A 12,843-nucleotide genomic window follows, 5' to 3' on the forward strand; every position below is an offset into this window, starting at 1 on the left:
CATGGAGGAAACAGACGCCATTGTGGCTCAAACTCAGATCGCGATTAGACCTGATCACAAAAGGTGATTTGAGCCAACATGGCGTCCAAACAGTAGAGTTTCCTGACAATTCATTCGGCTACGGCCACATATACGAGCTTAATCGCAGGCATCCGAACTCGGACAAGGTAGTCGAGAGATCCGAAAGGTAAACAGCACTGCATTATAATTAGGTTGTGTGGAGATATAGTTGTGTTCAGTCACAAAGACAACTGCTCACCAAGTTAGTTTCGTAAAACGGTTATAATTCCAACAGCTAGGCTAGCAAGCATAATGTGTTCACTGTAACAGTTAACTAGCTAAAAACGCATGGGATAACTTTTTTAAGGAAACGGTAATCTAAATCCATTGTGAATAAACCACAATGACAAATTTGTGACGTTTGTCAACAATACGATTCTGAAAAGTTTCTCTTATTGGCACGAGAGTGGATTCATACATATCTGGTTTGTTTTTGCCAATATCACGCAAATGTTTAAGCTGTTGTTAATGTACCCTTTTTTCTTCTGATTTTGGGATGATTTTCACCGTGTTCTGGCCTTTCTGTGCTCATCAATTTATCTCATTCTACATCATATATGTGTGTGTGTGTCTGTGTATATATATATATATATATATATATATATATGCAATGTGTTTAACTTCCCTCTCTGTAAAACAGCATTGTCTTGTATGTAAATATATTCCAGATTACATTTGAACTTTCATCATTCTTGTGTGCAGGATGGCGCGGGTGGTGTTTCTCCATCCAGACCTTGGTATTGGTGGAGCAGAGAGACTGGTGGTAGACGCTGCTGTCGCTCTGAAGTCTCAGGGATGTAGCGTGCAGATTTGGACGGCCCATTACGACCCAACACACTGCTTCTCTGAGACCCTGGACCCAGAACTGCCTGTGGTACGTTAACACAGGCCTTACTACGTAATACTGTCCCTCAAAGAATAGTGTATGTCAAATTCAGAAGACACACACTTATTTTTTCATTGTTTCAATTCCTCTTCTAATAGGTATGTGTGGGTGACTGGCTACCCACCAGTGTGTTTGGTTACCTGCATGCCCTGTGTGCCTACCTGAGGATGATCTATGTGGCCCTCTACCTGGTCTTCCTCAGCGGGGTGGAGTACGATGTCATCTTCTGTGACCAAGTGAGTCCTCCTGTCCTACAGAAACTATTTATCTGCATGGTCCTTCCCCAGCCTTCTGTATCTTCTAACTGTCTCTGTTGCTCAGATAATATCTTCCATTGTCAACAGTGGTCTCTTTGTTTCTCCCTTTTTGTGTTGTTTTGTGGTTTCTTTTTTGTCTGATCATTTTGCCATGAAGTGGACCCTCCCTTGCTTATCTTCTACTATTTTGTCTTTAACACAAATATGCTCCTTTTGTTATCACGTTTCTCTTGCACAATATTACAGTACAGAGAGAACTCACTATTCAGATCGACTTGCAGTGCAGAAGAAGCTTCACTTCTTAAATTAATAAAACTGCAATCATCCAAAACATGTCATGCAAAGTTCACAAAGAGCTTTTTGCAGGTCTTGTCTTAAGATGTCCATTTACTGTTCGATATATTAACACAGTGTTTTATTTACCTTTATGTTTAGAGTCAATTTATATTACGGAATGTTTAGCTACGATACGTATTTTATATTTGGTATTTTCCTGCTGCCATATTTTTTTAGGGAAGACATATACATTTTTGTTCATACCCTTTTCATTTCACCCCAGGTGTCGGTGTGTATCCCGGTGCTGCGACTGTCCCGTCACAGGAAGAAGGTTTTGTTTTACTGTCACTTTCCAGACCAGCTGCTGACGCAGAGGAAGTCGGCCCTGAAGAAGCTTTATCGCGCTCCCATCGACTGGCTGGAGGAACGCACCACTGGCATGGCTGATATGGTACGTTACAGCTGAGGGTTGACGGCTGTAACGTTCTACAGGTTGCGATGGTCTGATTGCAGAGCAGGATTGTGTCATTGTACAAAGTTTTATTTTATCCAGATGGAAAAGCTAATTTATTTTGCACAGTGGTAAAAAAAGCCTTTGCAAGCAATACATAGAAAACATAATTACAGTACAAAAACACCAGACCTGTATTAGATCAAGTTTAAAAATAATAATAAAATAAAATAGTTGTAAGTGATTTGAAAAAGATGCGTACGATGCGACCTGAATGTTTTAAGGGCCCTGGCGATGAATGCTGTCTGAAAATGGCCAGCGGGTCCAATGCGAGGATTTCCGTCTTAAGGAGAAACGGGGGCCAAAACTACGCATGTCTTATAAGAAGCATTCTCAATCAATTTTAAAACTAATAGGATGATCCATCCATCCACTATCTTTAACCGCTTATCCTGTTCAGGGTCGCAGGGGGTCTGGAGCCGATCCCAGCTGACATTGGGCGAAGGCATGATGCACCCTGGACAGGTCGCCAGACTATTGCTGGGCCCACTAGGATGATCTGATTTAGTTTCTCTAGTTGGTTTTGCATTTTGCTGATTGCAGACAGGAATGTGATTTTATAAACAGTAACAAGGTTAAAATGATATGAATCTAAGTTTATTCTGTTGCACAAAGCAGGTTTATAGCAATGGATAAAAACACATTTTAGATCATGAATGTAATAAACTGTATCCTGGAATTTCAGTGCTGTCACAGGTAAAGGCTGCCTTACAGGAAAGATGAGTGAAAAATAATATATTTTTTTTAGTGGTTAGTGGTTTGCTCAGAATTACTTTTATTTCACCCAGATGTTGTTTAACAGGTTAAGAGAAGTGAAGTCTCTCTTCCTGACTGAGTTTGGTGCTTGATAACGGCTAAAAGTATCGTGTAATATAATAAATCAAAATACAAGGTATATTATTTTTAACCGCTTGAATAAACCAAAGTGATTATTTAAAATGTGGTACAGCCTGATCTCCGTGAGCAAGCTCAGGGCCCTGACAGAAAAGAAACTGACATTTCGACTTTAGTCTAGACTTCAGGATAATCAAAGACTGCAGGCTGTCACCAACTTCATAGGGAATTAAAATGCATGTGATATATGTGTGAGGTCCTTATGAACTAATCTCCCTGTACTTCCTCTTAGATTCTGGTAAACAGCCAGTTCACCGCAGGCGTATTCACAGAGACCTTTCGTGGTCTAAGAGGAGTCCAGACAGACGTCCTCTATCCCTCCCTCAACACGCGTACCTTTGACCAGCAGTCCGGTGAAGCACAAGGCCTGGAAGGGCTGCTCCCTGAGGGAACCGCATGCCTGTTTCTCTCTCTGAACCGATATGAGAGAAAGAAGAATCTGGGGCTGGCTTTGGAGGCTTTTGCATCCCTGAGGAGCAGCCTTCCTCCAGGCCAGAGAGCAGGTATTCACCTGGTGGTGGCGGGGGGCTACGATGACCGAGTTACTGAGAATGTTCAACACTATACTGAACTGAGAGAGCTAGCAGCGCGGCTCCACTTGGAAGACTTTGTCACTTTCCTGCGCTCCCCCTCTGATTCACTGAAGGTGGCACTGCTGCGGGGCAGCACAGCAGTGCTGTACACCCCGAGTCGAGAGCATTTTGGGATAGTTCCCGTAGAGTCCATGTACTGCTGCTGCCCTGTTATCGCAGTGAACTCTGGGGGCCCCCTGGAGAGTGTGGCAGACGGGGAGACGGGCTTCTTGTGCGAGCCCACGGCAGAGGCCTTCTCCAAGGCCATGGAGAGGCTCGCGAGGGAGCCGCGGCTCCGCAGGGACATGGGACAAGCTGGGAGACGGAGGGTTCAAGATAAATTCTCTCTTCAGGCCTTCTCAAAGCAGCTGTACGGGTACATCGTCAGGCTGAGCCAGTGATGTGAAAGCTGCAGGAGACAGTTGGAAAAATGATCCTCTACCAAACTGTGAATAGTCTCTGGATGACAAGGGGTCTTCAGTGAGGTGAAGAGGATGTCTTCTAGCAGAGAATGTGTGTGTAAATGTGCAGGGAGGCGGAGGGGCGAGGGGGGGGGGGGGGGGGACTATTATGAGGACTCAGAGGACAATCAATCAGCATTCCCCTGGAGGGGTTGCTGAGAGGAAAAAAGGGACGGAATCTCTATACCAATTAAGACAAGAATAACGAGTTTACCTCCCCTATCTGTGGAAGGAAATACCACACCGGCAAGTGTGTGCGTGTAATTGTACATGTGTAGAGCCTAGCAAATGAGTGTACCAGAAGGATTGATTGTTAAAGTGAAAACTTTTGCACTGTGTATGTTTTTTTTTTTTTTTCTTCATACCGTAGTCTTTGTCTTTGTGTGTTTGGGGGATGAAGAAGAAGCATGTACGGCAGTTACCACCACGTGCCTTCAGGCAGCGCACAGTCCCAGATCAATAAACAGGATGTTTTCCACTACTTCCTGTCCGCCCAGCGCTTTGTTCCCCTCCTCTCATTCAGAAGACGCTGGCCTGTTCATGACTCTTGCTGCTGTGAGGTTATTAGCAGATGATATAGAGTGTTTGGCTTCATTAGAGGTCTGGTTGATGGGCAGTGTGGCTTTCTCTGGATCATTATCAACAAGGAGAATAGCAGAAGGTCAACGTGTCTGCGCGCTGGCCTCCTCAGCCCTCCTACTGTATAGAGACACTCTTATTGACATTGCTGAAGTCCTAATAAACAAGAGGACACATACTTTTCTGACTCTTGTGGGGTTTGCTTTGTTGGTAAAGTTTTTTTGGCTTCACTAAGGATTGTTTCGGGTGAGCACGGCGGCACAGAACGGTGGTCAATGTTGTGCCATCCTTTTCTTTTTTTCTTTTCATTGAACATTATTTGATTGTGCTTTGAGTTGTGAAATGAAACATTCTCAGACAATATTGCAGCCAAGGAGTTTTATTTTTGCTCATTATGAAAGTCGGTGTGACGTTCATGAGAAGCACCGCAGATGATCTTAAATTTCTGTCTCCATCCGTTGTTGCATTGTCATTTGCAGGGTTTGAGTTGTATCCACGTCATTCTTTGTCTTAAAGGCAATCTAAAAAAAGAGTAAATAAATAATTTAAATGGGCTGATTGGCTATATAGCTGATATTAACCGCACCACTCAATCGCACACCGTTGAACCAACCTGGTTGCACACGGCGCTGCCGTATCGAACAAACGTGGCGAAATGCTCACTGTTGAAGTTCACCAGGTCGTATTTGAACTGCTGGTTCAGGAACGTCTCGCAGCGGTTCGTCATTGTCTCCTGCGGGGATGGAACCAGCTTGTGCTTGTTGTTGTTGACCCTGATGCGAGTTCCTGGAGGCACTTTGATCTCCGTAATGCGCTGTGTGCAGATTCTAGTGTTCCTCAGAACACGATCGCCATTTGACTTTGGAACCAATTGTTGAAGGAAGCTGCGGCAGGTTCTCATCTTACAGTTACAGGGACATAGAAAGTGTATAAGTAAGCTACACCTGATGCATTTGAGTTTTTGGATTAACACTCTTTAAGTTGTACGCGTGCAACGTCATTATTTCCAATGCAGTCCACGTTTCAGTTTCTTACCTCCCACTCCAAAATGGACAACACAGCCTTCTCCAATATAAGCACCCCAAAGAGACAATCCTGACCATGGATACACAAACTCAATCAAGTCTCCAATCTCTGCTGTGGACACACTCGGATCCAGCTAAAGGTAAAGAAGAGAAACGTTAGAGCAGTGCAAAGTATCAACACGTTATTTGTTCTTTCCCTTTGATTTTCTCAAAGCTAATAATTTAACCCAAAGTCGAGCTGCAGCGGGAATGAACATCTTAAAATAACTCGATCTGGAAAAAAACATACTCTTACTTTCTGGTGTAGAATTCCTCATGTTGACAATCACACATTAAATCCGAGCCGATAAGAGTTTTCTAAGCTATTTGACCAAAGATAGTTTTACTTTGGTAAATGTACTTCTTCAACCGGTCAGCAAACATAAACATGTTCATACCTTGACAAGACGGAAGGTCCTGCTGTATCACGTTAAGTATTTCTGGATATATTTGGTAACGCTCACCTGTCGCTGTGTCATTCGAGAAAAGAAGCTGTTCAAGTTTCCTAAAAGGTCCATTGTTGCTGAAGCCAACAGACGGACTGAAGTGCATTTTCTAGTTATTGGGACGCTGAAACCAGGTTGCGTAATAGTTCAAACGCCTTCAGTAGTCTCAGATAGCCTTGACTGTAACCGTTTAAAGACGTTAGGCAGCCTAATATGTTACCTATTAATCTAATTTATGCTCTATTATTCTATCAGGCTCAGCCAGTCATCAGTCAATCATGCAAAAATGAATTATTCTGAAATTTGCTTCAGTTTGTTTAAAATATGCGGTTAACCTGCATTGAGTTTTCAAATCCCACTTCTCACATTGATTCAGACGTTTCTTCAGAGCGATGCGGTTTGTTTTTCAGAACTGAAAACTGTTTGTCCCTACAGATGCAATTAGTGCATGTGGCCTCGGTTTCATTTGAAATAGATACCACGGTCTCGCTTTGGGATCATTTGGATATCACAGTGATAGACTGCAGTCAATTCATGTTAGTGATCGTAAGATGTTTGATGTGAGCAAATAGAAGATAAATAAACACACCCACCCAAACAACCCACAGTAGTCGTGGGTTGTTTGATCGGTCACTGCTTGGCTGTTAATTGTTGATAATCCTTCACAGAGACAAATCAAGTTGAAAATGAGATCGTCACTTGCCTTTTTAAGGTTTTGTAAGGGAATCTGCTGAGTGAGCTCATGTAAAAAGAAACCATCAAACATTTGCATATTTTGAAAATGTTAAAACTATATGTGGGTGTAATATTATTGATCATAAAATAGAGCTATCCTTCATGCCCGATGTGTGTGTGTATTTATATATAGAGGGGCCGTGTGTCAAAACCTATAAAATGCTAATAGGGCAAGAATCAAAAAGCAGCTGTGTGTGCGCGTGCGTGTGTGTCTGTTCCTGCTGTGGCTCCACGTGCAGAGGTATTAAGAGTTGATGATGAGGAGGGCGTAGCTGCAGTGATTTAAGGGCCCCGCTAGGCAAGATGATAAAAAGAGCCCGTGGAGTCTGTAAGGGAGGGAAAGACCCACAAACAGTGTCATTCAGTTTAAATGTGTCCCACTTTACTGCCGACACAGAAAGATGGTGTCTGAAGTCTCTTTTCCATCTCTTCCTGTTCTTCACTCTTTACCTCAAAGTTGTGAGAGAAGAATCAATGTCCCTTCCCTTACTTCCACCTCCCCTCTCTCAGTGCCCTGTGGTGGGGTGGTTATTGAGATCACGGTGTGTCTGAGTGGCAGCGATAAGCGGTACCCAGGTGCCACTGGCACATGTGTTTAATTAATTAATGAGACCGCGGGGTTGGTTTTCTAATTCGACCTAGCCAGCACCGGGGTGTGGGAGAGATAGCTGTGAAATGTTTAGGTGTGTGTGTTTTCAGGCGAGGAACGGAGAGATGTATGTGTGTGCGTTTTATGGGTGTATATCTATTTTGTTGGCAGTTTGGGAGCTGGTTTCCTTATTAGTGGAATATTAAATATGTATGGAATATTTTTACTCTGACTTTTAATCACGCCTTATGATTGGGAGTTAATCATGGGCTAAATAATACATCAATCTGAACCAGGTCATGGACTCATTGCCCCAAAACAGAGAAATGTACATGAGGTTTAAACACAATGAAATCAGAGGATGGTGTTTCGAGGAGTGCACGGTGTGTGCTACGCAGGTTTAAATATAATGAATTGGATGATTGTAGGGTTAGTATTGGTAGAACCCAATTAAACAATAGTATTTTTTCTTTGTCAGTAAGGATCTTGTAAAAAAAACATTTCTCTCAAAACTTTCCCATTTTATTTAGTTTGAGATGCTGGAGGGCATGTATAAAATAATTGAGTAGTTCCCTTTTAAATTACTTTAATTGACCAAGACAGAAGTCCATTATACAGTACACCACCATGTTGTATTCAGTGTTTTCTGTTATCTTGTCTTCATCAGGGTGGTGTCTGAGGTTCTTTCTGTTTACATGTACAGTATTCCATCCATTTTATTTCGATATAGTATTAGGTAGGCCTCTACGGAACACAAATTATCTTTTGTGGCTTAAAAAGTTAAACAAAAAATGTGTAAATGAAGATAAGTAGATTTAGATTTGACCGTAGATTGAAGATTCAAAGCTTTATTGTCCTGCACAATGACATTCTTAGGTCCCTTCTGATTGATCTAGAAATATTTAAAAGTTAATAAAGGAAGTTGGAACAGGAGAACACTAACAGAATTAGGGAAGACAAATCACATGGCTAAATATAAACATATACCAAAAACAAATCCAGTTGTGCAGCAGTCGTGCAAATTATAATGTTGTAATTTAATGTAATCATGACACTTTAGGCAAACCTGTACCATAATTCAGGTTTGCAACAGTATGAGTTTGTAAAGTGCAGGTAGATGCCTAATATTGTTCACCAAATGTGCAATATTAACTTCTCTTACTACGTCATTCTGTCTGTAATCTTAACCAATCAAAAGGTTAAAATGTTCTTTCAACCTTATTTATCAAACACAAACATATAAATTGGACATTTTTCTTGGATGTATGGAAAGAGGATTTAATCAGCGATAAATGGAATGAGCTTTAAAAAAGAAAGCAGGACCTACACGATTATATTCCTCAGTTTATTTCCTGTGATGTGCAAAGATCCTTCAGTCTATGTAATACATACAATCATAGCCTTTTCCTCGCTCCAGGTATTTTCCCATTTTGCACAAGAGACAGGACTAGCTTTACTGTTGGATGAATGCAGTGAGGGGAAAGCGTCTTCCTCGTCATGAATGATGAATGTGCTTAAAAAAGGCAAAAATCTGCATTTGTATTCACAGCTCATCTTTAAGAGGTGTTTTACATTGTACATGTTAGCAAATTATGTATTTCACTCTTTACTGCTTCCATAAACTATTCAAATATATTAGCTTACACCTCATAAATGTTACTACTGCACAACTCTTATACTCACGCTGGTAAAACAGTATGAGGAAGTGATATCACGGAGGAAAGGAATGATTTACTAAAGCTACATAAAACTCTTCTTTCTGTGGGAGATCACAATGAAACTTCTATAATCTCTGATAGTGGAATATTATAGATAGCCTCTATAAAAAGATCTTTATGGCCCGGGAAAGAGAAGCATTACGACTTGTTCTACCCTGCTCGTTGTGGTTTCAACCACCTTATAGCTTCAAGATAAATGAGTCCATAGAGTTCATACATCAGACATCATGTAATTCACAGGAGGTTTGTCCATAAAATTGTAAGGAGTCTTGTTTCAGATGTAAAGTTATGAGGAATTGTCCACCAGCATTGATGAGGTGCGGTCGGATAAGAAACGGTAGATAACAATGAGAAAAAACAAAACAATGTGGGTTGCACATTTTGTTCTGATAGCCAAATATTATTATCTTATCTTATTGATAAGATAAAATAGTTATCAAAGTTTCCACAAAGCCATGGTGAGATCCAGTGTTTATTCTCAATGTTTAATTTAAACTTAGACAAAATGCATTTCAACAAAATGCATTTTCTGGTCTTTGAAACTCTTTTGATACTATTACATTGTTAGTCCTTTTTCAGTTTTCGACATACTAACTACTGCCGCTCTCATTTACAACAACACAAATGAGTGGATGAGATCAACATTGATGTACCAGTTGCCTAAAGGAGTAACTCTTGAATGAACTGGCAAAATGGCAATTCAGTCTGATTAAGCATCTTTGATTTTCACATCTGACTCTCAAAAAGAAGCTTATTTCCCAAAATGATTGAATATTCCTTTAAGACAGGTCAATGTGCTGAATAGCCTTAAATTTAGAGATGAATTTAGAAATGATGTGAACTTTCTGCTTTCATTCGTCTGCAAACTAAGTTCCAGATATGTCTGAAAACAAACATGTTACGCACACACAGATATCCTGGCGCCCTGGTTGCTCTTCCTGGAGCAGCAGGGAGACGCAGGAGGAGGAGGGGAGAGAAAAGAGAAGCGAAAGGAAGAGGCAACAGGAGAACAGACCTCCCATTGAACTTGGCTCGCTTCCAGCTTTCATTCAGCCAGTAATCAGCTGTGAGTCAGTCAGTCATACTGGCTTTAAACGAACACATTAACATTTGAGGGCACGTTACACGAGTGCTCACTTGGGCACGCACAAACACATTAAACACACACACACAAAGGCACACCCTGGGTTTTAGGACTGCCCTGTTACCTGGTGCTTTTTTTGCCTTCAGATTTTCATGCTTTTCCGTTCTTCGCTTCTTGACAGATGTTGGCCTGAGGGGTGCATTTCATGTAGTTCTGGTGGGGACTAGCATAGGGTGACCACAGGACGGGGTCTTCACTGATGAGGTGGGAGGCTTGTGGTAGATGACAATACATGTGTGGGGTGTTTGTGCAGGCAGATGTACAGAGAGAGGCTTGGCACACCCTGATCAAGGGGTACCATCGCCCACCTATGGCCCAGAAGGAACTCGCACACTTGCCTGCGGTTACGACTCCACAGCACTGCTGTGAAGCCGAGCAGACCCCCACACAGCTGGGGAAGATAACCTCCGGTGATAACACTCACAGGGGTGAATGTCAATCACGCTGTCTGCACGAATGTGTGTGTGTGTCTGCATGTGTGAAACAATGCCCCTCGATTGTTGATGAAAGTATGCTTTATGTACAACTATGCATTCTTAATGTGTGTGTGTGTGTGTGTGTGTGTGTGTGTGTGTGTGTGTGTGTGTGTGTGTGTGTGTGTGTACCCAGTGCCCAGTGATGGCCTGTTAGATTGAGCTGTCAGTCAGCAGGCAGCAGATGAAGATTAATGGAGCGCGCAAACAATAAGAGGCTGGCAATGATCATAAATATGCTAATGGCCATTATCAATACACACTCACTGACATGCAAAAGAGAGAGAGAGTGTTTGTGTGTGTGTGTGTGTGTGTGTGTCTGTGTGTACACAATATTCCTGCAGTAAAGATTTGGGATAGGAGGTGATTCAGGTTACTGAGTTAAAATTGTTCTCCCTCCCCTTGGGAGTCACACCAAAAACCCATGCACACTCATGCACCCATACGCGCACAAACACACGCACACACACATTTGTAGAGCGGCAGTGTGTTGGCTGACTGATGGACGGGCGAGACGAGCGTCCCATGTGTTATGTTTGTGTTGTGGGCTACAGGAGGGAGGGGAGAAGGGCTCATTGAGTAGATGACATGATTGGTTTCGCATTAAAATGTGTTTATTTAGTGTTTGTGCGCGTGTGTGTATAGTGGATGGCTATGATGTCTCTGCCAAGCCTCTGATTAAGACTACAGGTTGAGCTAATGGCACAATGAGAGGCTGATTAAGAGAGGAAAAGAGATGCTGGAAAAAAAAGAGAGCAGCGGGAGATAAAAGGGATAGATGGACAGATCCATTCACTGAACTGATGATGGGGCTCTTTGTTGTCTCATCCCATGGTTCTCTGGGGTCCGTCCTGTGTCTGCAGCATACACTCATTTTTTAAAAGCCTCTTTCTTTATCTCTCATGGCCCCCCCCCCCCTCCTTCCTCTTTTTCTTCCTCACCGCCCATCTGGGTCACACAGTACAAAAGAGCAGTACGGGGGCCCCAAACTGAAACCTGGTCGTCCACTTCATCACCGGAAAACATGCTTCTTAACCGCCTTCTCTACTTTTCACCCCTGGTTGTCTGCTCCCCACTTTTCTCTGCTCTGCTAGGGTCTGCAGAGTCCACTGGGAAATGTCGGGGGCTCACGGGGCTCTCCAACCTTCCTTGTCCTTTAAACACACATGCACTCCTGCAGTCACACACACACACACACACACACACACACACACACACACACACTATTCACCCGATCCTGATGGAGAGTGTAATTTGTGTGTGGCAGGGTGGCGATGGATGGAGCATGTAAAGTAGACATAGGAAAGTGGTTATGATTGGGGCTAATGAGCTCACAGGGGACACTTGGATAGAGGAGGCTGGCCAATGGCAGGCCTGGTTCAGATACACCTGTCTGGAGGGTCCCTGTTGCGTTGAGACCCTCATTGCCCCATGGGAATGTGTCAGTGTATGAATGTGTATGTGTTTGGGTAGTTTTTGTTTGAAACCCCAACAGTCCCTGTGGTCATTATACACTCATTTTGCTGAGCTGGTTATTATTGCGCCCCATGGACAAGGGTAGCATTTAGATGTCAAATCACTTCGGTCATTAAGTCAAGGTCACTGCTAACTGGTAAAACACAGAGGGACTCGCTTGTTTTTGGAGCGCTATTGAGCAAAATACACTCCTCTTGGAAGCCAGGCATGAACAAACTCATAGAAACTCAGTGATGATTGCTAACGCTGCATCAGTGGGAAGTGTGGGTGCGAACAGGTGTGTGTGAGACAGTGTGTCATTTTGTGTGTGTCTCATTACCATGCATCATGTGTCAGTGTTGTCCAGGAGGCTGAGCATCCGCCCGCTGCTCCAGGAGAGAGTTATAGATTACTGGCTAGAGCAGGCGGGGGGCCAGGGGGGCCAGGGGAGCTGCTGGAGCCCAGACCCAAGAACTGCAGGCTGGGCACGGCTCTCAGCTCATCAGCCTATCTCTTGAGGCTGCGGAGCTTAACCTGGAGCAAGGCTCTGATTAACCAGGCTAATGACGGTGCAGCCCCCAGCTCCCACTGCCCAACACCATAATCACTGCTTAAGGCCCCGGCCAGCCGGCGTGTGTATATGGAGAGAGAGTAGTGTCACAGCTTAATGGATAAGTCTACTGGCAACAAGCATTTTAAGTCAGCTGTCAATACACACTTTTA

At 43.1% G+C, this 12,843-nt stretch overlaps 1 protein-coding gene and 1 pseudogene across 2 annotated transcripts; one reads left to right on the top strand and one right to left on the bottom strand.

Annotated features, from left to right (window-relative positions):
* The first annotated feature begins 107 nt into the window (after positions 1-107).
* alg2 (ALG2 alpha-1,3/1,6-mannosyltransferase) lies at positions 108-3,979 on the top strand. Its single transcript, XM_079275613.1, has 5 exons — positions 108-187; positions 763-934; positions 1,045-1,182; positions 1,763-1,930; positions 3,117-3,979. Exons 2-5 carry the CDS (start codon positions 764-766, stop codon positions 3,855-3,857), a joined length of 1,218 nt encoding a protein of 405 aa, XP_079131739.1. The 5' UTR covers positions 108-187; position 763; the 3' UTR covers positions 3,858-3,979.
* Positions 3,980-4,933: 954 nt separating this feature from the next.
* LOC306782734 (phospholipase A and acyltransferase 4-like) lies at positions 4,934-6,078 on the bottom strand (annotated as a pseudogene). Its single transcript has 4 exons — positions 6,025-6,078; positions 5,517-5,655; positions 5,110-5,397; positions 4,934-5,017 (listed from the first exon to the last, which is right to left on the bottom strand). The product of its transcript is annotated as a phospholipase A and acyltransferase 4-like (transcript).
* Positions 6,079-12,843: the final 6,765 nt, after the last annotated feature.

Source organism: Melanostigma gelatinosum, assembly GCF_949748355.1.
Source record: "Melanostigma gelatinosum genome assembly, chromosome: 9".
NCBI classification, from domain to species: Eukaryota; Metazoa; Chordata; class Actinopteri; order Perciformes; family Zoarcidae; genus Melanostigma; species Melanostigma gelatinosum.